This window comes from Mus caroli, unplaced genomic scaffold (genome assembly GCF_978045245.1).
Source record: "Mus caroli unplaced genomic scaffold, Mus_caroli_1 scaffold_1, whole genome shotgun sequence".
NCBI classification, from domain to species: domain Eukaryota; kingdom Metazoa; phylum Chordata; class Mammalia; order Rodentia; family Muridae; genus Mus; species Mus caroli.
In genome coordinates, this window is record NW_028227256.1 from 83,513,415 (window position 1) to 83,539,061 (window position 25,647).

A 25,647-nucleotide genomic window follows, 5' to 3' on the forward strand; every position below is an offset into this window, starting at 1 on the left:
CCCAAGGGTTTCAGCCTTTATTTAACTCAGCCTTAGTCCTATGGCCAGATGCCTTGTTCACCCCTATCATGGAGCCTGGACAGTGAAGGGCCCAATCAGAAGTTTTATGTTCTGCTGCCCACAGCCTGCTCTCCTGGGTGATCTCAGCCTAAGTTTCTAGAAATAAAAAGCTCTTTCATTCTCATTCATATTCATTCTCTCTCTCTCTCTCTCTCTCTCTCTCTCTCCTTCCTTTCTTCCTCTCCTCCCTTCCAACTTCTTCCCTCCTTCCTTTCTTTTATTTCTTTTTGTGAGGCAGAGTCTCTTTATGTAGACCAGGCTGGCCTCAATTCACAAGAGATCTGCCTGTCTCTGCTTCCCGAGTGCTGGAATTAAAGGTGTGTACAACCACACTCAGAACTCTTCCGTTTTCTACCTAAAAAAGATCTGCTTGTCCTTTGTCAAGCTGAGAGCCTTTCTTCTCCCTAGGTCTCTTTCAAAACTTTATTCCTGTGGCAGTGGCCTAGATAGCAGCCTTGTGAATGCCTGGAAGATTTCACCTCCTTCACTTCCTACACCTCACTCCTTATCAGGGATGTTGTGCAGCTAGAAAGTGTCCATCAAGGAAGCCCATCCCTTTGAGAGGACTCACTAGCAGTCAGTGCTTCTGTTCCATGTAGCAGCTGCCGCCAGAGTGGCTTCCATTCCTGCTGGCCGACTTCCCACTGAGGGGGGCCTGCAGAGCTTCATATGTGCCCCAGGCTGGCAGAGAGGGCAGCAAGGAAGGCTCGGTTCTGACAAGGCTTACAGTATAGGAAGTATCTAGAAAATACTGTTGCTCTTCAGGGTGCTGACAAGATAGGAGCTCTTTCTTGCTTCCCGGGGATTTGGGCCTCTAGTTTCAGTAGAGCTGATCTTTGTTGAATGTCTCTGCCTGGATGTCCTCTGCTGTAGGTCTTTTTTGTTCTGCTTCTCTTGGGAATTCTTCTGCTTGCTTTCTGGCTGGAGGTACTAGTACAGCTGCACTAGCCTCTATACTCATTGTACACACTCCCCTAGCTTGTGGGCCTCAGTTGAGTCACACATCCCTTCCTGAGCCAGACACTGCCAGCATGGATGTCTGTTCAGCAACTAAAAGGATAGGCCTCCCTTAGCACTGTCAGGTCCAGTCTTTCTCTAGAGATTGGGTCTGCTTTTCCCTGCAGCCCCTGGATGGCATATCATTAGAAAGAAGGACATGCCTTCCAGTGCTGCCTCTGTGTTTGCTTACAGGGATCAGTATGCTTATTCATTCATACTGAACTTTGTACATGTAGGCTCCTCCATGCCTGTAGACATGCCTGATGGCTTGGCTTCTCTGAGAAACACCATATCACTGTCCTAGGTAGATTTTGGAACTTAAGAGAATGGTACCCACCTTGTCCCATCCCTACCTCTCCACTCCTTGGCTTTTCTTTGAATATTTTAATTACCTGTCCATCCTAAGGTCACACACACTCTAATGTCTGGACACAGTTTCTCCCACCTCCCTAGAGTCCATAAATACCTAGGAAGCCAGTACAGCTTTACAAAGAAGACTGCTTCTGCTGACTGGCCAGTATGGGCCTAATACATACCAAACCTCTCAAACACAGTGTAGTGTGAGAATCTAATAAGATCATATGAAAGATGTTTAGAGCAGATGTACTTCATAAATATTAGTTTCCTACAGAATGTCTGTCACTTAGACCCTCTCAGTTGGGCTGCATTTCTCTCTCATGTCTGTCGGCACTTAGTTCCCTGGCCCGTCTGTATCCATCTGTTGCCATATCGTATTATTGCCCTCCCTCGCCCATTATTCATCCCTCAAACCTTTCTGCAAAAATCCAGCTTTGGACCAGCTTGGCTTTCTTCTTCATATTACTGTCAAGGCTGCAGAGGGTTGTTCACTAATCCTAGCTACTGAGTGCTCTCTGGTGGTCCTCCTGCGTGGCCCCATCTAGGTCTTCGTCTTGTCCTCCAAAGATGTGACTGCAACCTTCATCCTTTCCTCAAATTTCTAGTCTCAAACTCTCCATTCTTTGCAGATAATTTAACTTTCTAGTTCTCAGGAGGACAAAAGCCATGCTAGAATGTTCTAAACCCTCCTTACCTGGCCTACAGACCTGGCTGCGTCCCTGCTCACCCCTCCCATCTCTGCAGTAGAGAAGGTCTTCCATTGTGTGTTGGATTCCAGTCCCTGGCCATCTCAGAAACAACACTGTTTACTCCATCTCTTGGGCTCCCTCTCCTACTATAGTCACTTCTGCTTTAAATGTCTCTAGCTGCATATGTATCAAAAGATGGCCTAATAGGCCATCACTTGAAAGAGAGGCCCATTGGACTTGCAAACTTTATATGCCCCAGTACAGGGAAACGCCAGGGCCAAAAAGGGGGAGTGGGTGGATAGGGGAGGGGGGGCGGTATGGGGAATTTTGGTATAGCATTGAAAATGTAAATGAGCTAAATACCTAATAAAAAATGGAAAAAAATAAAAATGTCATCACTTATATGTATGCCTTTCACTCCCTTACTCACTGTGCTGTCCCACTGTAGTCTCTGCTGTCTCCTCCCTACAGCCATCTAAAGCCACTTTGACCTTTGTTTCCTTGCTTCTCACTTTTCGATCTGTCTCCTACCCACCTCGGCTCCCACTACTACTTCCCTCCAGCCCTTTCTGCCAGATCCAGTGGAGTCCCTGTTTGGGACAAACACTCCTCTCCTACGTGGCATTTTAGGAGGGTATAACAAACTGACTTGGCTCTTCCTTCCTTAAGAATTTCCCCTTAGCTTCTTCAAGACATAAATCAAGACCCACAGCCACCCTTCTTGGTTTCTGCTCGGAGATCTCTCATGGAGGTGTTCTTTGGACTCCACTAGGATCTTCTTCCTCCCATGCACTCTCTCAAGACGGTCTCACCCACTGCAGCTAGCTCTCATCTTGCCAGTTGAAGCCTGCACATTCATTTGGACCACACATACAGCAGCCTTCTGGACATCCCCACCAAAAACAAAGAAACCAACAGCTCCAAATAGGACCCAAACTCACCGCCCAAACTTACCATCCTGCATCACCTGCAGAAGTAGCCTCACCATCTGTCCCACCGTCTGAAGGAGAGAAACTGTTTGTGACACCTCCATTCCCCCTTCATATCCAGACCAGCAAAGTTCCATAATGTTCTTAGCATGGGCAAAGAGAGTGAGTTTGAGTTAAAACTCTAGTTCTATTGTGCTGTGGACAAATTACTTAAGGATTTGTTTGTATGAGTGTGTGTGTGTGTACACATGTGTGTTTGTGTATATGTGGGTATATGTGTATATAGAGAGATGTTCTTGTATGTGAAAGCCAAACGACCTCAGGGGTAGTTCCTCAGGTGTTGTCCACTGCTTCTCGTTGTTGTCTCTCGCTGCTCTGGGTTTAAGAAAGCTAGACTGGCTGGCTACTGAGTCCCAGGATCTGCTTGCCTCTGCCTCCCCAACACTATTACAGGCATGCTCACAGATGCACATTATACCTAGCTTTTAAAAACATGAATTTGGGGAATCAAATTCAGGTCTTTTTGCTTGAATGGCAAGTACTTTACTGACTAAGCTATCTCCTTAACCTCTCTCAACTGAGCTATCTCCATAGGCATACAGACACAGACACAGACACACGTAGACACACACACACACACACACACACACACACCTCAACAGGATCTCAATATGTAGCCTAGGTTGTCCTTAAAACTCTGACCCTTCTGTCTCAGAATCCTGAGTACAAAAACTGTGGGTGTTCATTCCTGAACTCAGTTAAATTCTCAATCTTTATCAGCCCCAAGCTCTGCATCCATTAAAAGGAAATTATAACACCTAATTCAAGTGGACATCAGGATAAAGAAAAGCCTTCTTCACTTGGTGTGTGTTTGATAATACAAGTATTTAAATAAATAAATATTCAATAACTGAGTGCCCCTCTGTCCCTCTCTCTACCAATCAGACTTGTCTTGTTAAATTGCTGTTTCTATAGTTTCCTGACCTTGAAGCCCTCCCACTCAAGATCACACTTACCAGTGTTTTCCTGACTGAGGACCACAGTGCCTGTTTCATCCCTCCTTTTTTTACTTTTGGGGCTAGGAGGCAGATTCTAGAGTCCCCATTACAGGGTTTGATGTGTGTTCTCTCTAAGCTGTCTCTAGATGCCCCCATCTCCACAACCCTGCCTGAGACCCAGGCCTAATCTTTTTAGTCTGCCATGATGGCCTTGCCCAAAGCCCTTCTCCTGCAGGCTTGCCTTCAGTTTAGCCCATCTCTCACTGACCACCAGGTGTCTTGTCCTCTGACACCTGCTGTGCTTTCTTTTTCTTTTCTTTTCTTTTCTTTTCTTTTCTTTTCTTTTCTTTTCTTTTCTTTTCTTTTCTTTTCTTTTCTTTCTTTCTTTCTTTCTTTCTTTCTTTCTTTCTTTCTTTCTTTCTTTCTTTCTACCATGTGAATTCCTCATACTCTTACATGCAGCTTGCTACATTAGCTCAGCCCTCCTGCCTCCCTGAAACAGCCTGATATCTTGTCCTCCTTGATCTCATTCCCTCCCCCCCCCCCTCCCCCGCCCCAGGATACAGAGGAGGAAAGCATTTGGGAGTGGTTGAGAAACGGAATACTACAGTTCTCGGTACAGCGACCTGTAGGATAGACAGAGACATTCAGCAAAGACCAACTCTACTAAACCCAGGAGCCAAAAACTCTGCAAAACAAGAAAAATGTAACACAAGAGTGGGGGCATGCTAGTCTTTACTCAAAATCAAAGTAGAGCTACCTTGTCTCGAAGAATCTAGAAAATGCCAATAAAGCAGAGAATCCCTCCCACTGGGCTGTTACACACACACACACACACACACACACACACACACACACACACACCGTCTCTCACAACCTTTTTGTTTTGTTTTGTTTTGTTTTTTGGTTTTCAAGATAGGGTTTTTCTGTATAGCCCTGGCTGTCCTGGAACTCACTTTGTAGACCAGGCTGGCCTCGAACTCAGAAATCCGCCTGCCTTTGCCTCCCGAGTGCTGGGATTAAAGGCGTGCGCCACCACGCCCGGTTCTCTCCCAACCTTTTGGTGATCTATTTTTTTGTGGTTTCCTTAGCATGCAATCAAATGTATGACCTGCTTTATCTGCCCACCCCACCATGGCTACCTGCTCTCCCACATGGACTGCAGTGGGGCCTGTCATGCTTCCTGACTTTTGCCACCATTGCTGGTCTTTTATTACCAATGCAGTAGTGATACTGAGGCAAACTGGCAGTGAAACCTTTCTCTAAGCCACAAATCCATAGCTTAAAATATTGAGGCAGAAGATGCAAAATTTTCTAAATTTTTCTGTTTCTGTTCGTTCATTCGTTTTTAGTGGACAAAATCAATATACTGCCTCAGCTAGAAAGAAAGAAGTGAGGGCAAAAGGTCATAGTTGTGATTAAATGTTGTTGTAATTGATCTGCTATACAGTGGGGGTTTTTGCTTTGTTTGGGGATGTTTCCTTTTGACACAGAATCTCAGGAGGTAGCCCAGGATGGCCCTGAACTTTAAACCTTCTGCCTCAGCATCCCAAATGCTAGAACCAAAAGCATGCACAACCACACCTATCTACTTATGTATTAATTATACCAAATAATGGGTTTGCATTGCCCTTTCTATACATGTGTACTTGTACTCCGATGGTCATGCCCATCACTGTGTCTTGTTCCCACTCCCCTGGCCCTTCCAAAATAGAAGTGCCTCTCCTCTCCTCTCTCTTTTTCACCTAGATTCCATGCATGAGACAGAATATATTTGTCAGTCTAGGTCCAACTTATTTCACATAACAAATGTCAAATTTTCAAATGACAATTTTTTAATTCTTGGTTTTTTTTCCATTTTGCTGTGCTTATACATGTGTGGTGCATGTTTGGTGGCTGTGTGCATGCAGAGGCTTGGTGCATGTTATACATGTGTGGAGCATGTTTGGTAGGTGTGTACATGCGGAGGCTTGGTGCATATTATACATGTTATACATGTGTGATGCATGTTTGGTGGGTGTGTGCATGCGGAGGCTTGGCAGTCACCCTTAGCTGCTTTTCCACGTTTCTCTCTGAGGCACAGTTTCCCATCACGCCCAAGGCTCACTAGTATGGTGAGTCTTTCAAGCCATCTTGCACTAGAGATCCCCTCTGTCCTCTCTGGGATAGGAATTCTAGGCATGTGTGTGAGTTCTGGGGAGCCACCTCTGGTCCTCATACTTATGCAAAAAGTGTTTTAACCACTCGGCATTCTCCCCAGCTCTCATTCCTTTTTATTGCTGAATAAAACTCCACTGTGTGTATGTACCACATTTTCTGTATCCCTTCTTCCCTTGATGGGATCTAGGCTGGCTCTGTAGAAGTGCCATGAAAACTGCTTTGACACAGATAGATGTCTGTGTTGTGCTGACCTTTACTCCCTTCAGACAGATGTCCAGAGGTGGTAGAATTGGATCATAGGATAGTGCTATTTTCTTTTTTCTTCTTCTTTCTTTCCTTCTTCCTTCCTTCTTTTCTTTCTTCCTTCCTTTCTTTCTTTCTTTCTTTCTTTCTTTCTTTCTTTCTTTCTTTCTTTCTTTCTTCTTTTTGGAGAAGCCTCTACACTGATTTCCATAGTAGCTGAACTAAATTCTTTTTTATTTAACTGAAATAGAGGCCTGGTTAGAGCCAAGGTATACTCTGTAAGAAAAGCCTTTGACTCCAGTGAAGTTCCTGGCTTTGTTGTGGTAAAGAAGCATTTGTTTCTAGTTTGAATGTTCATCTGGGTCAGTAAGAGGACAGACCATTCCCAAGAGTGTGCTTTGCTCTGAGGGAGAGAAAAATTGTCCAGTATCTAATGGTGCAAATCATTAGCTGTGTTAACAACCCTACAGGAAAAAATCATAATAATGTAGCCCCCTTTCATGTACTTAATGTGGCTAAATTTTCCCTGATGAGTTAAAAGTCCATGGAAATTTTGGAGATAGTAATTGGCTCCACATTAGAAATACTCAAGCTCCCCGAGCCCTGGGCTCCAGTAAGACAGATACTAAACCTGCCTGAGCCCTATGAAGCCCTGTGTTCACCTGAGGTCTCCTGGCCAGAGTCCCAAAAGAAACCAGGACTCAGCAGGTTGTCTTTTCATCTTCACTTATGGGGTCTCCAAGTCAGCATGCTCCTAACCTAATTCTGAACTCCCTTCTTTCCCCACAGTGTAATATTTACCTAACTGGTTGTTCAAATCAAAACCTTGAACCTTGGTTCTCCTTTGTCACCATATCCATCAGCTGTTGATTCTACTTCTAAAACTCACTACCACTTAGATCTCCTGAGTGTCCATTTCTCTCCATCCTGCCTACCTGCCCTCTGGTCTCCACTCCCATTCCCTTAGGAACAGCCCTGTGTAGGCTCCCATTTCTCTCCTCTTCCTGCAGACAGCACAGTAGCCAGCTAGAAGGGTCTTCCCAAACTGAACTGTGGTGACATCATCCACCTCTTTCTTAGAGCAGATCACGAGCCTTCCTTTGTAGTTAAGGCAAAGGTCAGAGTCCAGTATAGCCAAGAGTACCATGCATATTTTGCCTGGCCTTCCTTCCACAGTGAGCCATCCACTGTGATCCTTGTAGCTATTGGACCCAGCTTCTGGCCATCCTTCAGTTCCTGCAGCTCCTGCTCAGGACCTGTGTATATGCTGTCTTCTGCCAAGACAGCTGTCTGTTCCCTCACCTGTGGGCTCATCGACCCTCCTTCCCACAGCCCTGTTCTGTCTGGGGCAGCTCATTTGCTTCTCTAGAAACAAGGTAAGTTACATTTTGCCTCCCATAAAGGTTCCGAGAACCCCCTTCAGTTCAAACTTCTACATATACCTGGCTGTTCCTTACAATAGAGGTTTGCTCTTGTGACAGACAGCAGGCTCCACAAAGGTGACCCCAGTGCTGTAGTGCTCCTGTGTCCTCTGCTAGCTCAGAGGCAGGTATAAATGTGCTTTCTGAGTACGGATTACATGGCCAGTGCATAAGATGCTCCTGGTGGCAGTACCTGTGGATGGCAGAGCTCCAGTGATAATGACTCTTCCACAGTGAGAGGTTGAGGTTTCCACAACACATCCACTGGAGGGAGCTGACTTATTTGATTCTCCCTCCCATTGAGCCCAAACTTACTAGTTTTTCTTTTCTCTTTGTTTAGCTGAAGCTTGCTTTTACTCTGGACCATGAGACTGGATTGCCTCAAGGATGTCACATCTATGAGTACCGAGACAGCAACAAGTAAGCCACTCACTCAGGGGAAAGCATCGCCTGCTTGCTGAGAAGCTGGGGCAGGCTTTCTGACTCAGGCTTCCCTTACAGGGGTGCTCAACATTTTTGCTACATGTGAGAAAATATCTGGCACACACATACAAAATATCCACCCCCAAAGTCTCTTTTGACCTTAAATATAATAGAAAGGAACTTGTATAGAGGGCTAGAGCAATGCCTCAAAGCACGTACTGTGAAGTGTAAGGACCTGAGTTTTAACCCCCAGAACCCAAATAAAGCCAGGTTCAATAGCACAAGTCTGTAACCCCAGTATTCCTACGGTGAAATGTGGGAAAGAGAGAAGAGAGTCCTTGAAGGTCAGATAGCCTGGTATACAGAAAGCCCCTGTGCCAAACACTGTGGAAGGTGAGAACCACATTGAAGTTATCCTCTGATTCCACATTTCTTCATGGCACACACTCATGAACATTTACACATAAATGTGTGTGTGTCACACCATACATATACAATCATACACACATGCATGGAAATAAAGCAGGTATAAGAGAGTTGGTGATGAGTAAGAAGTGTGTTAGGAAACCAGCCCTCCTTTTCAGGCTCCACCCTCCTCCCCACCCCTCCCCAGTACTCACCTGAGTCGGCCTGCTTATCTGAGTCAGCTGTGACTTTGGCCTTGGTTGTGGTTCTGTAGCCACCGACTCCATACTTACTACTTCTGTAGTGATCCTGTGGCTGTGTAGTTGGGAGGTGTACACAGATGCAAAGTAGTGTAGCCCTGTTAGAAAATGACCCCAGCATAATTTTAAAGTACCTTTTCTCTCCTTCAAAGACTGATTCTCTGAGTGTGTGTTGTGGTGTGAGACAGGACAGTGGTGGTGAGTGAGGCAGAAGAAATATGCCTTGATGATGCTGGTGCTGGTGCTAGTGGTAGTGGTGATGGTGGTGGTGATGATGGTGATGGTGGCAGCAACTCACATTTGGGCACCTGCTCTGCATTAGACTCCTGGGAACCAGTGTGTGCCATTCCTACTTAATCCTCATCACAGCCTGAAGAGTGCTTTCATTACTATGCACTGCAGAAGCTGAGGCCTAGGGAACTCTGCCAGCTCACTCTAAGTAACTTACATACACAGTCAACTTTAAGATGTCTACAGTGGAGGAAGACTAGGTGGAAGACAGTTGTTACCACTCTGGGAAACCATTCTCAATAACCAGTAGACCCAGCCTAGACTTGAGAACAGTGTATTCTGGTATCATCATATAACTATCTAAACTATGTAATCTCACCCAGCTGAAGGAATAGGCACCTGCCAGCATAGCCAGCCATGACCTCCCAGAAGAACTCACTGCTCAGATTTGAGTAGAAGATAGGTCAGTGTTACCCTTGTGACCACATCCGAATGCAGGTTGCCTTCTGGGTATCATTGCAATGTCTGCATCTTTAGGCAGATGATGTACTTAGTATTGGACAACACTAATTCCCACTGCATGAACCATGGAGAAGGCCATCCAGTCATCCTCAATGCCTCTATCTCCCATCTTGGATGGGGCTATAGCTAGAAGGCATCCCAGTGCTTCTAAAACCATTGTGTCAAAAATACCATCTTGGTTTCTTATTATGCTCAGGTCATCAAGCAAAGTCAATCTGGGATTCTCTGAAGCCAAAGACAAGATGGGAGAACTGAGCAGATTCCTGGGTGCCTGGGCAAGCTTTCTTAGAGACTAAGCACGTAACCCATAAACAGTACAGCATACCATTCTGCTTCCCTCCCCTTGCTCCACACTGTTCTCCATGCCTTGACCCTCATTCTTAGCCTTCAATTGCTTGTCAGGATGCTCTGTTTACTGTTAGTCCTCTGCAGAACCCTCTTGCCTTTCAGCCACCAGCCAGCCTCACAGGTCTGCACACAGTACCTTCCAGAGCTTCCCAGTGATACAAAGCCATCTTCCCAGGTCATCCTGGTATATTTGAGTTATTGGAACAACTGTCCACAGACCCTATCTATGCCCACATACCACTTAGTGGCCTCTCTGTCCACTACTTATCAGGAGACTGGAAGGGCAGCCATAGGCCTCTCTCTGTACAAGCCTGACCACTGGGAAGGAATGGAGCATCTGGGTAGGGACTCCCAGGCTGCACTTACTTTTAAGTCATTTCAGCCAGTCTATGGGAAGCCTCAGGGTCAATGCCCTTTGGAGGCAACTCCCCTTCTTTAGGGCCTGGCCTGTGTCTGGGCTCTACACACATGGGGTAATGCTAGGTGAGTCAAGACATGCAATAGGAAGAGGGCTCCAAGACAGCTGCAGCATCAGAACTGAGCAGCCACGTCTGGGATCGAAGTGTACCTTTCCCTGTGTACCAGTCTAGGCGGAGGGAGCAAGGGATTCTGGACCGAGTCCCATGTTTAATTAATTCATCCCTCTGTCTGCTTGGTTCTTCTCCTCTTCCTTCCCCCTGAGCAAGCTGATGAAATATTTCCCAGCAGCCCCTGACAACTTCAAACCAACATCAGCACTTGCCAGCACTTTTGAAATGGCACTTTCTGTCTGTGCTTAGAGCTATTGACAGTTCTGCAGACTAACTGCAGTGTTACCTAAGAGCCACTCCTGACAGAGGGTGAGCACCTCTAGGCCTCCCGCAAATACAGACGCTACCAGGTCAAAACAAAGAATGATTTTCTTGTTCCTTGTAAAGCCCCAGGTTTGGAGAAAGAGAAGCTGAATCAACTCAGAGATAGGAAGGGCTTGCAGAGCTGGAGGCAGCAGAGCCATAGAAGTGCCAAAAGTGACCTCATGGGAACAGCTGGAGCTGGAGCATACATGTGGAGTCAGCCACTCACAGTGCAGGGTGGGCTTCTGTGACCCTCACAGCAGGTGGGGTTTGGTATCTCTGTGACACCAACACTCCTGCTTCCAGGATTGAGCTCTGAGATGCTGTCTCCCCACTGTCTACCACACAGAGGGGTAGCCTTGGCTCGTCCTGTTCTTGTTACCTAGCATGAGACACCAACAGCAGCAACCAGAGTATGCTGGGTGCCAAAATACAGTGCTTGATTCCACTTGGTTCCCCTAACAGAAGGTAAGAAACCATACATGTTCTTACTTCACAGAAAGGAGAACCTGTGATCTGAGAGATGCCCTTCCCAAGGTTGTATCTAAGAAGCAGACAAGCTTCTCCCAGGGTGCTGCTTCCTCTATGAGGTGCATAGCAGACTTGGGCCCAGCCTGTGGGTCTATAGAGATCTGATGCCAAGTTGCCTAGGAATCTGGGACAGGGAAGTCAGCAGGACTAGGGTTGCTGCTGCCCCATCAGGGTTTATAGTACCTTTATGTATTGTGTGCGGCACCTTCACAGTCGCTGTCTATATACATGTAATCTGTATGACCAAGATACTTATTAGGGGGGCTAACTCAGCATCATTTCTCAAGATTTACTGGGAGAACCGGGAAAGATGGGGTTAAAGAGATGAAGCCCTAAAGTTTCTAACCAGAGGTTTCCCATACTGACAAGCTTGTACTTGGCTGTTCAGACACTCTTCCCCTTCTCAGGCCAGAACTGTTTAAAACAAGGAAACATGAAAGCCAGAAAAATGAGCTGATTGTGTGCTAACCACAGACCCTTCGGTACATGCATGTACATGTTCCAGCATGCAGAATGACACAGGCATTATACTGTTTTCTTCTGTGGCATACAGTAAAAAAAAAAAAATGTATACAGTAAACTCACTTTGTAAAACTTACTTTGAAACCATTATGTGCAGAGAGAAAAGCTACAGACCCTAAGTGTGTATAGTTCAAGGCCATGGTCTCCTAGTTATTGTTCTATTGCTGTGCAGAGACACCATGACTAAGGCAACTCTTACAAAAGAGCATGTTACTGGGGACTTAATTAGTTTCAGAGGGCTAGTCCATTATCATCATGTCAGGGAACATGGCAGCATGCAGGCAGGCATGGCACAGAAGCAGTGGCTGAGAGCTACATCTTGATCCATGGGCAGCAGGCAGAGGTGGGGGGAGGGGAGAGAGAGAGAGAGAGAGAGAGAGAGAGAGAAATAGAGAGAGACAGAGAGAAAGAAAAACAGGGAGAGATTAAGATTGATTGATTGATTGATTGATTGATTGATTGATTGATTGATTCTGGACCTGGTGTGGGCTTTTGAGACCTCAAAGTCCATCCTCAGAGACAAGCCGACCTAACTCACAAAGCCACACCTCCTGATCTTACCAAACAGTTCACCAGCTGGGGACTAAACATGCAAACATGTTTATGGGGGCCATTTTCATTTTCATTCAACCCCCCACAGCAGTATTAGAAAATGAACTTAGCTGAGTGGATCCCGTAAGCCTGTAGAACAGCACTTAGGAGGTAGAAGCAGAAGGATCAAAAGTTAGGGTCATCCTTGGCTCATATTGAGTTTGAGAGCAGCCTAGACTTCAGGAGATACTCTTTCAAAAAGATTAAAAAAAAATAGAAAGAAAAAGAAAATGGGGCTGGTGAGATGGCTCAGTGGGTAAGAACACCCGACTGTTCTTCCGAAGGTCCGGAGTTCAAATCCCAGCAACCACATGGTAGCTCACAACCATCTGTAACGAGATCTGACTCTCTCTTCTGGAGTGTCTGAAGACAGCTACAGTGTACTTACATATAATAAATAAATAAATCTTAAAAAAAATGAAAAAAAAAAGAAAAAGAAAATGAACACAAACACACTCAGGTCAGGAAATAGACTATTAGAGCCCCCTAAACACACACATACTCCATCCATCCCCCATTCAGAACCTTCTTCACATCTCCAAAAAAAGGGAACCATTCCATAAGTCTTAGTTTTCCTCTGAGTGTTACATTCAGGAGAATCCATTGTTGTATATGGTTGTGTCCCTTTGTTTTCATTGCTACAGAATTTTCCTTTGAAAAGCTGAAGATATAGGACAGTGATAGAGCACTTGCCTGGCATGCACAAGGCCCCAAGTTGGGTCTCTAACAGCGATAAAATAAATTATTTTGAGAAAGTACGGGAAAATTTTTTTAAGAAAAGACTTATATCAGTTCATTGAGAATTTCATATACTATATTTTGATCATATTCACCCCCAGTTCCTCTTTCTAACTTCCCCACCTCCCTACTTCCCCCATCTTCTTGTCATTGTTTCCTCCCCCTCCTCTCCCTCTGCCTCCTCATTCCCCTCCTCCTCCTCCTCCTCCTCTTTCATAATGTATTGACTCTAATTTGTTCTTTTGAGTGCAAATTGACTTACAAGAGCTACACCCCTAAATACAACTGATTCATTTCTATCCCAGAAGCTCTCAACTGTTCATAGGTCCTCAGCTAAGGGTGGAGGCTCATAAACTCTGCCCCAGTCCATGACAGAGTGCTGCCTAAGCTTGATCTTGTGCACGTTTTGTGCAGGTGACATGGCTGCTGTGAGACCGTGAGTGCATGCCCCTGTCATGCCCAAGATCCTGTTTCACCCCTTGAATTCTGGGTTCCCTGACCTCCAACTCTCTCCAAGATAGTATCTGAGCTTTGGAGGTGGGCTTGATATGGATGCCCCACTTGTGGCTGGGCACTCCAGCGATCACCGTCCACTGCACACAAGAAGTTTCCTGATGAGCTCTAAGAGCTGTACTAACTTATGGATACAAAGACACAGATTCAGAGGGCAGTTAGGCTGTGTCCTTTTAGCAAAATAATAACATTGGCCAAATTTACAGAACCAGGTATGTGTTGTCTCCGGTGGAATGGGCTTAAGTTCAGCCAGTAAGTGACTGGCTACCTCATAACATTTGTGGCACTACTGCACCATGGGCATAGCTTACCACCCTGCTCACTACTGCAGCTCATGGGGCTCACAGCTTCCTTTCTCTGATATCCACACTACTGAAGACTATTGAATACTATTGAAGATTTTCCCCACAGCAGCCTGCAGAGTATCTTTGAGTATGATGAAGGTTAAACAGCAGGGAGGAAGCTTCTTAGTACCAACTTGATTTCCCCATGTCCTGTGATGAGCATGTGTGCGTAAGCAATAGGGTTTTTTTTTTTTTAATTAGGTATTTTCCTCATTTACATTTCTAATGCTATCCAAAAAGTCCCCAATACACTCCTCCCCCCCCCCCCCGCTCCCCTACACACCCACTCCCCCTTTTTGGCCCTGGCATTCCCCTGTACTGGGGCATATAAAGTTTGCAAGTCCAATGGGCCTCTCTTTCCAGTGATGGCCGACTAGGCCATCTTTTGATACATATGCAGCTAGAGACAAGAGCTCCGGGGTTCTGGTTAGTTCATCATGTTGTTCCAACTATAGGGTTGCAGATCCCTTTAGCTCCTTGGGTACTTTCTCTAGCTCCTCCATTGGGGGCCCTGTGATCCATCCACTGACTGTGAGCATCCACTTCTGTGTTTGCTAGGCCCTGGCATTGTCTCACAAGAGACAGCTATATCTGGGTCCTTTCAGCAAAATCTTGCTAGTGTATACAATGGTGTCAGCGTTTGGAAGCTGATTATGGGATGGATCCCTGGATATGGCAGTCTTTAGATGCTCCATCCTTTCGTCACAGCTCCAAACTTTATCTCTGTAACTCTTTCCATGGGTGTTTTGTTCCCAATTCTAAGAAGGGGCACAGTATCCACACTTTGGTCTTCGTTCTTCTTGAGTTTCAAAGCAATAGGGTCTTATCATCATGTTCTGGTAGGCAACCAAACTATGAAAGGCTTTTAGAGCTGGGTATAATATAGTTCCAGCATTTAAGAGGTGGATCAAGAGTTTAAGGTCACCCTTGGCTACATCATGAAATTGAAGCCATCTTGAGCTACTCAAACCCTTGTCTCAAAAACAAAACCTGATCATCTATTCTGCATTAATCTAATCAGTGTTCTGATTGTTTCTGCGGTCAAGTTATTACAGATAAATCTGTTTATGCTTTTGTGTGCCCGTGCATATATTCTGCTTCAGTGTAGACCTAGGAGTAAAACTGTTCATCCTACACAATTGTATTTAGCAAGTAGCAAGAGTTCAGGCCTTTTCTTTCTTTTTTTTTTTTTCAGAGTTTTTTTTTAAATATTTTTATTAGGTATTTTCCTCATTTACATTTCCAATGCTATCCCAAAAGTCCCCCATACCCTCCCCCCTACTCCCCTACCCATCCACTCCCACTTTTGCCCTGGCATTCCCCTGTACTGGGGCATATAAAGTTTGCAAGTCCAATGGGCCTCTCTTTCCAGTGATGGCCGACTAGGCCATCTTCTGCTACATATGCAGCTAGAGTCAAGAGCTCCGGGGTACTGGTTAGTTCATATTGTTGTTCCACCTATAGGGTTGCAGATCCCTTTAGCTCCTTGGGTACTTTCTCTAGCTCCTCCATTGGGGGCCCTGTGATCCATCCAATAGCTGACAGTGAGCATCCACTTCTGTGTTTGCTAGGCCCCGGCATAGTCTCACAAGAGACAGCTATATCTGGGTCCTTTCAGCAAAATCTTGCTAGTGTATGCAATGGTGTCAGCGTTTGGAAGCTGATTATGGGATGGATCCCTGGATATGGCAGTCTTTAGATGGTCCATCCTTTCGTCACAGCAGGCCTTTTCTAACTTTCTGCCTGATTTTCCAGTTTTTCTCCTCAGTGTGTTTTTCTGCCTATTCAGGATGTGAATCTTTTGTTGACTGTATATATTGCACATATCAGCCTAGAGTCAGACAGTAATGACTAGAGAACAGAGCAATGCCTAAGGCACTGCAGTCCTTTCCTGGAGGAATAGAAGTTAACAGCACCACTTTCTGGTTCCTGGTCTCTGGCCAGCCAGGGAATTCCTAAAGCTTTGATTCTGTTGATTGTCACTTTGCTCCAAGATTATGACTAAGGAATTGAGCTTCTAGAATCAGTGACCAGAGTTCTCCAGATTTGGGATAGCCACAGATAGAATCATCAATAAACTGTTCTTTTCTGTTTTCTTTTCTTTTCTTTCTTTCTTTTTTTAATCAAAAGTGTCTTTTAGGGACCTAATTTTATGGACAACCCTTCAGACCTTTCCACTCATTCTCTGTATGGTGTCACCTCTCAGGGAAACCCATCAGGAGAGTTGAATTCTGGGCCCCACTTAATCATTACAAGAGATAGTAAAGAAATTCTTAATGCATATACCAAATGAGCATGCAGAAGAGACTGGTGATTCTGCAGTTATGCAGGGATTCGGAGAAATCTGTAAGCCCCCAGAGCCCAGAACATTTAATGTTTTGGGGTTCTGTGATTGAATACTGAGGATGCAACCCCCAAGATCACAAAGGTCTCCCTAGAGGAGAACTGTTAACCCACCACACCAGTATGTTTGACATTTGCTCCTTTCTCCAGTAGGCCCTTCCTCCAATTCCCTATGGTGCTCTTATCTGCCCCATATGATATCTTCCTTTCTCTGATATCCATTGCCAAAATGCTTTGTAGCACATGGTGACATGCTCTTACCACATGGGGAAGGGGTTAATGGCAATCAGCATTTTTACTGTCTCTGAATCTATAGTGGTATACACAGCTATACTGGTCTCTCAATTTCCTGGCCTGACCAAGTTGCTTCCTTTGCCTTCTCTGGGTATCTGTGCAGGCACACATCCCTGGCGCCTATACAGACACACATCTGTAACCCAGAGGTGCTCCAGAACCAACCTCTACAAGCACATAGTCATTCGGTAGCCTTCAAACCCAAGGTGGCTTGTTCCTCTCTAAGACTTCAAGAAATCCTAGAGAAGCTGTGATCTTTGGGCCTGTACCCCATTGAATGAATAGGCCACACATTGCTGTCCAGTAGACAGTGAGCCACAGCCTCTCTCTACCAGTATGCTGAACCAGACACTAGGCACATTCACAGAGTGAGAGTGGCAAGTGTGTCTGCTCTAATCACCCTCCCCAGGCACCAGAGGCTTGTGACACTCACAGGTTAGTCCTCCAGAAAGCAGGCCACAGGACTTCAGGTTGAGCCTGGAAAAAGGTGCCCATGGCCATCACCTCCAGCAGCTACTTGGCAGGTAACCAGAACATGCTTGGCTCACTCAGCTCTTGGCTGTGCTCCCCATAGGGAAGTGTTTCTAATCTGTCGTCACTGCTGCTTCCATACACTCTGAGGCATTGTGGCTTTTTCTTGGTGGTTGGGCAGGAAGCCTCCAGAGCCTAAAGGAATTGCCATGCTTGATGACAGACAAAGGCTATTGATGGCTATAAATCACTTAGCTGCTGCCTGGCTTATTTAAGGGGAAGAGGACATGTTAACTGTTCTGAGGATAGGCCTTCCTGTGGTGGGTACCCAACTGGAAAGGGATCTCACAGATTGACTCCAGCTGTGCCCGCTGAGTTAAGTGGAAGGAAATGCTCCACTTAGACATGACTTTGCAAAGCCAACCAGCAAAGTCTGACTGAGGTACACAACACAGATCATCCCATTGACTTGTAGCTCCACCTCACTGGGCATCCTCAAGTGACCCACCTTAAGCACTGTCGGGCCAGGATCCAAGGTGAGGAAGCCAGAGGCTGACTAGCTGGGGCGGCACCACATTGAGTGGGGGCTGTTTTCAGGGAGGCAGATCTGGCTTAGCCCTGAATGTGGAGACTGTGCTATCACCATCATGTGTCTGAAGGCTGTCTAGAGCTCTCTGATTCTGTAGTCATGCCTCCCTTGGGTGGAAGTGCTCCACTCACTGGCTGGGGCTTTTGTCTCCAAAGCTGAGACATCTCCATCTATGTCCTTCTTGTTCCTTATTTCTTCACATAAGACACTGTGACCACCTTCTCCTGGGTGTGTGACCTAGCTTTGTTAGAGCTGTTTAGAAATCGAGAAATACAATTGTCTTGTAGTTTTCACTGGGAGAGGTCATAGCCTTTGTCCTTTAATGTATATATCCTCTTAATGACATCAGCTAGACAAAACTAAGGTTTTAATAACTGAGGATTGTTCAAAATATTTATGTTATGTAAAAAGTGTGTGGGTGTTTTTACAGTATGGAGATTGAACCTAAAAGTTCATACATAGCAGGCAAGTGCTCCAGGAGCTGTATCCTTAGCTATTTTTAATTCCTTATTTTGAGACAAAGCTTTTCTAAATTTCCCAAGCTGGCCTGGCTGTCCTTGACCTTGAGATCCTCCTGTTTTAGTCTCCAAGTAAGATTACATGACTGCTGTGCCATGCCCAGCTGAAAATGTTTTCTACTGAGTCTCCTGCACTCTACACAGCCATTTTCCCTACAGTGAGTGACCGCAGAGTCACAGGGTTTTCCCTTGACTTTACTGAAGCCTTGCCCTGTGTGTCTTCGTCTCTGCCCTGATGACTATCAGAGCAGTTGTCACCTCACCACCATCTATGTGGTAACTGTGAACACTAGGCCTTGTAGGGACATAGAACCATAGGGAGATGAGGCCAATGTTAGAATTCTCATCCCAGGTGAGAGAAGGTTATAGTTCTGAGCCAAGACTACCCTGGTGCACCGTACAGCAAAGTGCCTGTTCATGCAGACATGACATGTTTCCCACAGCTGCCTTTGAGAACACCTCCTAGTTCTACACCATCTTCCACTCTCTGAGATTCTGTATGTTTGTGTTCTACATCTGCCAACTAAGCTAAACTGACTCAACTACTATATGCATTTTCCTACCCCATCCCATCCTATCCCACCCAACTCCACCTCATTTCCCCAATCCCACCCCCATCCCATCCCACTCCTCCTCCCTCCCCCCAAATCCTATCATGAAGTGCCTCCTTCTCTGGAGCCTAGCAGGTTGCCCACCACTTTCTGCTAAATATGTGTCCTCTATCCTTTATTATAACCATACTAGTTAGGTGGTCACCATGTTTTGTGTAAGGTATGCCATTCATCACTGTTCTGCTCATGAAACAGAATGCCCTTTTCACTCCCTCTGACTTTCTCAGTGAATTTTCCAGTTCTGATGTCATCAAACTTGACTCCCAATTTTTAACAACCCTCAGTCTCAGAACTACCAGTCCCCTGCTGAGTACTTCAAGAGGCAGGTCTTGCCTCTGCCTGTGCAACTCAGTAGAATGTGAATGCTTTTGACTGTGAGGTAGAGAGTGCATATTAAGAGGCTTTGCTGGATTCTCTGTAGATTCTGGTTCCCAGTACTTAGAGCAGACCTGGGATCCAGCCAGGGACTGCTGAGAAGTTTGTAGCACTGATGAAGTTTTGAACAGTCCCTCCAGCACAGCTAGCACACTGCAGATGCTCAGCAGACACCAGGTGCACACCTCTCCTTGCAAGCATGGATTACTTTCCCCTTGCATCCTTAATCTTAGCATGCCTCTGTTTCTTTTAAAGCACCAGACTCCTGTCTCCTTCATTTACTCTAGATGGCTTTCATGATGTAGGTTAAGAATTCCCGATCTGAAATCTAAACCAAATACCTTATGAACTTCCAAGTTTTAGATTTTAGAGCATTTGAGATTTTATGTTTGTATTCCAGAGCCTATGCAAATATTCACAAATCTGAAAATGAAATCTGAAGCACTTTTGGTCTCAGCATTTCAGATAAGAGGTTGACAGCCTGTATGCTAATCATATTTATGGAATACTTAGAAGTGTGTTGGCCCCTAAGATAAGAACTGATGAAACATCTACACCTTCCTGGAATAACCTGAGATTCCACAGACCCTGTGGTGTTTGGAGCCCCATTCCTGTGCCCATTGAGTTACCAAAACCAGAAAACCACTATTGCTATTGGGCTCTTGGGAGATAAAGCTTCCATCACATAAGGATGCCCACTCCACAGCCTCCACACCTACCACCATCATTTTTGCAGTCCCTTCCTGTTCAGGCAAGCTCACCATGGGAGCCAAGCCAGTGCTGTTCAGACCCCAGTAGAGATAGATATCCACAGCCAGAGAGATGCAGGTCATATAGGCAAGAGCCTATATGTGGACTGTTACATACCAGTTGTGTCCCCACTGCTAAACCTAGAGAAATGTTCCACAAATGGCCCAGATTGCAAGAAGAGCTCTGGGAAATTCTACCATGCATCTCACAAATTAGAAGATGAGTCATTGTGAGTGTTGTAAGATCAATGTAAACCTCATGCCTTTGCTTGTCTAGCTAGAGCCAAGCACTGCACAGTGCATGGAAATAATAAAGGTCCAGAGAACCCACTGAGGGAGACAGGCATGGAAAGCAATATTTATAACAAATATTTGGGGTGGGGCATGATGGGAGAAATGTCCTTGGGCTCAATCAGCTCATGGTCAGATGAGCAGTGTGGTGGAAACAAGAGGTAGGAGCAGCACAGGTCACCCAGCTGTGACCAGAAAGCAGCAAATGGCAGAAGGAAGGGGCCAGGAACAAGGTATAGACCCCAAGAATCCCCAGCACTCAGGCCCTGAAGTGCCCCTTCCTCCTAAATACTCTGCCATCCTCCAAATCAGTGTCATCAGCAAGGGACCAGGCCTTTAACTCATGAACCTATGGGGGGGAGGGCATTTCCTGTTCACACCATAGGGGTGACAAAGGAGTTAGGAGCCAGGCTCCCAGGATGCCCAGCCTGGGAAGGAAAGTACATGCATGGCTTCTCTCAGCTGCGGGCTCATTGGACAGGCAAGAGCCCTGTGAGCAGGTGGCAGGTAGGAGCCTGTATTTTGACATGGAGAGGACAAGGCAGGTGCCTGGGTGCTGCCAGGTGGAAAGGACAAACGGCCTGTGTGTGTGTGTCTGGTGCAGTCCAGGCACATGCAGGGGAAGCCCAGAACTCGCTGGATGGGAACACATCCATCTAAAGCACTCTGAACCCAGTTCATAAAACCATGGGTCAATATTTTCAAAGTCACAGAACTAATGAGCTCTGCCAGACTCAACAGACCGCATCCCAGTGGGTGATAAGACAAGTGTTAGCGCAGAGGAAACGGCCCGGGTGGGAAGAGGCTTTTCTTAATCTGTTGGGTTTCGTGTTTATAGTAAAGCAGCTGCCCTTGGACAAGAGTATTCATTTATCAGGTCACCCACAAAGGAGGCTTAGTTACTATGCTCACCCTGTTTGGGTTTAAGTAATAACTGTCTACAGACAAGTAAAAATTGGATCAGGGCAAGTTCAGTAGGTCCCATCAGGCCTGCAGAAGCTGTCTCAGGTTCTGACTGCCAAGTTCGTGTGCCTGTTGACCGGCAGGAATAGGCAGAGAGAAAGCTGTGGAAACCCTAGCCTAGCCCTGAAGAGCTCTATTTTCACCCTTTTAAAATGTGTGTTGTCTTTCACTCAGTATTTCTGTGAAACAGCAGCAAAGAATGATTCTACTGTGCTCATTTAGTCCCTGAACAGTTCATCAGTGTCCCGCTTGTCTCTGGGATTCTCAAGACCATTCAGGCCTAGATTCCCCACACCTTCCTTCCCACGGCTTGGGGTCTGCAGAGGAAAGTGGGCAGAGGAAGGGGAAGAGCCAGCTCACATTGGTAAGCCCTTACCAACCAGGAAAAATAAGGTCGGCAGTGACCCGGCTAAGCACACTGAGTACTACAGAGGAGGCTCTGTGAGGGAGGCCTCACTTCCAACAGAGATTCTGTCACCTCCTGAGTCCTGTACTAAGATACCCAGAGGCACCTTCTCACTCCCGCTAACTTCTTGTGGGTTCAGTGACACAGATCAGGACCCAGGCCGTGTCTGTCTCACGAGAGGTCTTATCTTACTCATTCTCTGTTGTCTTGAGGTAAAAACAGCATGTGCAGAACTGTAAGATGTTGCTGGTCTTTGTAAATAAAGAAATAATCTCTGATGAAAATTATTTAAAGCATGGAAGTGCACACCTATAATACCCACACTCAGGAGGCAAAAACAGAAACGTTGCCATAGGCTTGAAGCTCACCTGAGCTATGTAGTGTAGCAAGTTCCAGAAGATCTGGGCTGTATGGTTAAGACTGTCACCACCATCATCATCGTAATGAATTGTATATTATTATAAAATATTAAAAAGTATTTAGTGGCTGCTTCCTATGTCCTAGTCACTGTTCAAGGGACTGGGAGGTAAGCTGTCTGAGCCACCCAGGTTAGTCACATTGAGCAGCTATGACTGGCCCAAAAGAATGCAGGGGCAGGAAGAACAGGAAAAAACCACAAGTAGTCAGGTAGAGCCCCAAGCTAGGACTGCAGTAGGCAGAGCAGGAGTGAGCAAGCTCACACAGGCACCACTGAGAGCTGATCCAACCATGGTTTGTCCGTGACTGATGGCTTTGGAGCAAAGCAAGGATTCAAGTAGAAGCCACACTCCAACCTAAGAGTGTCTGGCTCCAGGATGCCCTTCTCCTGTACCTTGGACTTCTAGTGAAAACTTAGGGATGGTGGATCCCTAATGGTTTTCCAAGGGCTTGTCTTTCTAGGAAGCTTATTTTAAACTCCACCCCCATGCAAGGTCAGGCTATGGCTTCCTCAGATACAATCGTAAATGTCAGCAAAGACATAGAGAAGATGAAGAAGTAAGAAGGATCCCTTTTAACCTCCAAAGACTGAAGCCTGTGGACAGGGCCCTGGGCAGTTCACCCAGTGGCTTGACAACTTACACAGCTGTGCCTATGTTCCTATGCCAGATGCAGTCTGTCTGCTCCTCCCATCTGTCTGGTCTTCCCCAGAGCAGACCAGCAGACAGAAATCAGGCCATGCTTGGTTCTAGATCGGTTGCAGGTGCAGTGTGCATGGTGGGAAGGGGAATGAGGCAGAGCAAGCAGCTTGAGTCACTCTTGCCAGGGCTCCCTCCACTAATATCCCTCCCTAGAGATGGACTCAGGTTCCTCCCACAGCCTCTGCAGGCCTGGTCTTGTATTGCCCAGACAGAGATCACCTACATTTCAGAAGGGGCACTCAGTACTTTGCAGTGTCCTCTTGATTGGATGGAACCAAACAATGCTGGGACACAGGCCATCCCCCAGACCCACAGGAGCAGCCCCACCATGCAAATCCACCTCCGACTTGGGGTGGACTGACTGCATAGGTAAGCTGATACACAACCCTGCTTGGTAAAGGGGAAGACAAAGTAACATTCAATAAAAAAAAAAAAGAGGTTGAGGGTCTAGTTCTTTAGGGAGCAGCATTTGGATTTCATATGCCATCCCAGAGCAGGGTTCTCCAAAGAGAATAGCTTATACCTCCTTCCCACTTAGCACAGCCACAGCCACCCAAGGCCAGAAAACCTAAAGAAGCCAAAGCTGCAGGTGGGTGCCCCACCCAGATCCGGGCCCTGCCACATTCTGGCTCTAGTAGTCTTCTGTAACCTCTGAGACTCAGTTTCCCTCTGTGCACATTAAGACCTACAGTTTTTTCCTGGGAAAGGACTCATTGGGCTAAATGACAAAGCACACAAAGAGCTTGGCTGCACTCTCTTTTCTTCCCACCATTAGTGGCCTCACCACTCCAGGGTGGCCTTGGAAAATGGGGCCCACCCCACCCCCAGCAGCCCAAGCAAAGCACACTTTGAATAAAGCAGAGCAGCCTGAGCTCCGGGGTGACCTGGCTCCTCCTTTCCTCTCTCCTCTCCAACTATCTCTTGTAGTTGTATGTGTATGAGAGGATCCGTGTGTTTAAAACACCCTTCTCCCTAGAACATCTTCATACCCAAATTCTAGCTTTCAAACTAAAGTTGATCCCTCCCAAAGTGAGAGGTGACTTTGGCTTCCCTGAGTTTATCCAAGCTCTGTTCTTGGTGCAGGTTTTCAGGGTCAGCCTCCTCTACTTGGGTGTAAGAGGGAGCCCTGGCCTTGGCTAGGATCTGAGCAGGGCCAGAAAGCTGTTGCAGGCAGGCAGCAGTTCCCAGAGGGAATGTGCTTCTGTGTGCCTTGGCCACACCTCCTCTAACAGTGGTTCCAGTTTCAGTGGAACTAGAGAAAGGTTCTCGTGTGTGTGTGTGTGTGTGTGTGTGTGTGTGTGTGTGTGTGTGTGTGTACATCATAAAAGAGCCAGCAAGGCCCAATTACCCTTCACTGCAATGCTACACGGCACACCGCCTGGTTCTGCTTAGGGGCCAGAGCTGTTGCCCACGTGCAGGCCTGCCCCGTGCCTCTATGTGCAGAGCTAAGCCTTGGGAAGAGCAAGGCTTCGTGGCTAGCTTTACGCTGACAAAGGGCTTTCAGTGCTGTCAAATGACTGCAAGCAGTCCCTTCCCCCTCCCTACCACAGCCACTGGGCCTCCCTTTGGCAGGGCCAGAGGGCTGCACTTGAACGCCTAGTCTCTGGAGACTTCCTTTTGAACTAGAAAAACATGGCTCAAACATGCTCCACTGCAGCAGGGCTCTGCCTGCTGAACCTATAGAAAGGCCTGGAGTAGATTCAGTCCCACAGACTAGAAAACCTGGCTCTGGCCTCACCCACAAGGCCTGTTATGTCTGGCTCCAGAGGCCTGCTCCTCTGGGGTTTTCCATGCCTGTGAACTAGGCCCCATTCATTTCCCTGTGGTTTCATGGGAACGTCCAAAATATTGAGCAGGTTGCAGGGAGCCCAGGAGGAAAGGGGTCAGTGAAAGGCCCTAGCTGTGACGTGGGGTGGCCCTGTGGTCAAGCCCTGGTGGGCGCCTTGTCAGTCTGCTGCTGCCTCTCCTCCCAGGCACCCTCCCACTCCCCTGAAGCTTGGCCTGCAGCAGCACTCCCCTTCCCCAACCCCCCAGGCCTCTACTTTCCAGCTCCCTAGCCACCAGCCCCACCCTGGCCTGGCCTCAGAGGGAACTGCAACAAGATCTCTACAGTTCCCCACCCCCAGAATCCCTCAATTTAGTACTGATCAGACCACTGACTTCCCATCACGCCCCATTCCCTTGCAGTTTTCCACCACACTACACTCAATTTGGGGCCGCTGAGAGAGCAGCAGGTCTCCTGTGAGGGTGGCTGCCCAGCTGTAGAGGAGAGTCACGCTCTAGCACACAACTCCTGTGAGAGCCCAGCGGCTACTGAGCCTTCACAGCTACTGAGGCCCAAGGGCTCCTCAGCCAACAGTGAGGATGTGCCCATGTGGGGGAAATTTGGTTTGCCGAAGAAATGAATTTGAAACTAGCTGGGAGCAATTCTTATCAAATTTCCATGTTAGCAGTTTTCACCAAGAACTAATTGAACAATCTCTGTGAGTGGCCTAATTCCATTAGCATGAGATTCCCACAAAGTTAACAAGTGCCCTAATGGCTGAGGGCAGAGAGGCTCTTCCATCTCACACTTGGTTTTGGTCTTTGAAAATGGATGCAGTTTCCGGTTTCAGCAACAGCCAGGCGGATGCTCACCTCTGGCCCAGTAGGCTTCAATCTCAGCAGCTCAGCTCCAGATCAACTTCAGAAGCTACTTTGCAAGTATTCAGGGTATGAAAGGGCTAGGATGAATTTCTCTTCTGGGTTAGCAGGTAAAATGGATCTGAGGGTAGAACATCCCCCATAGACCTCACCTCCCTT

At 46.7% G+C, this 25,647-nt stretch overlaps 1 protein-coding gene across 3 annotated transcripts in view; it reads left to right on the forward strand.

The window, feature by feature from the left end:
- Dis3l2 (DIS3 like 3'-5' exoribonuclease 2) overlaps positions 1–25,647 on the forward strand; it is a 357,736-nt gene that overhangs the window by 319,578 nt on the left and 12,511 nt on the right. For all 3 annotated transcript variants that reach the window (XM_029476858.2, XM_021163217.2, XM_029476861.2), the window contains one exon: positions 8,197–8,276. In XM_029476858.2, coding sequence (XP_029332718.1) covers positions 8,197–8,276 — 80 coding nt within the window. The remainder of the gene's footprint in view (positions 1–8,196; positions 8,277–25,647) is intronic.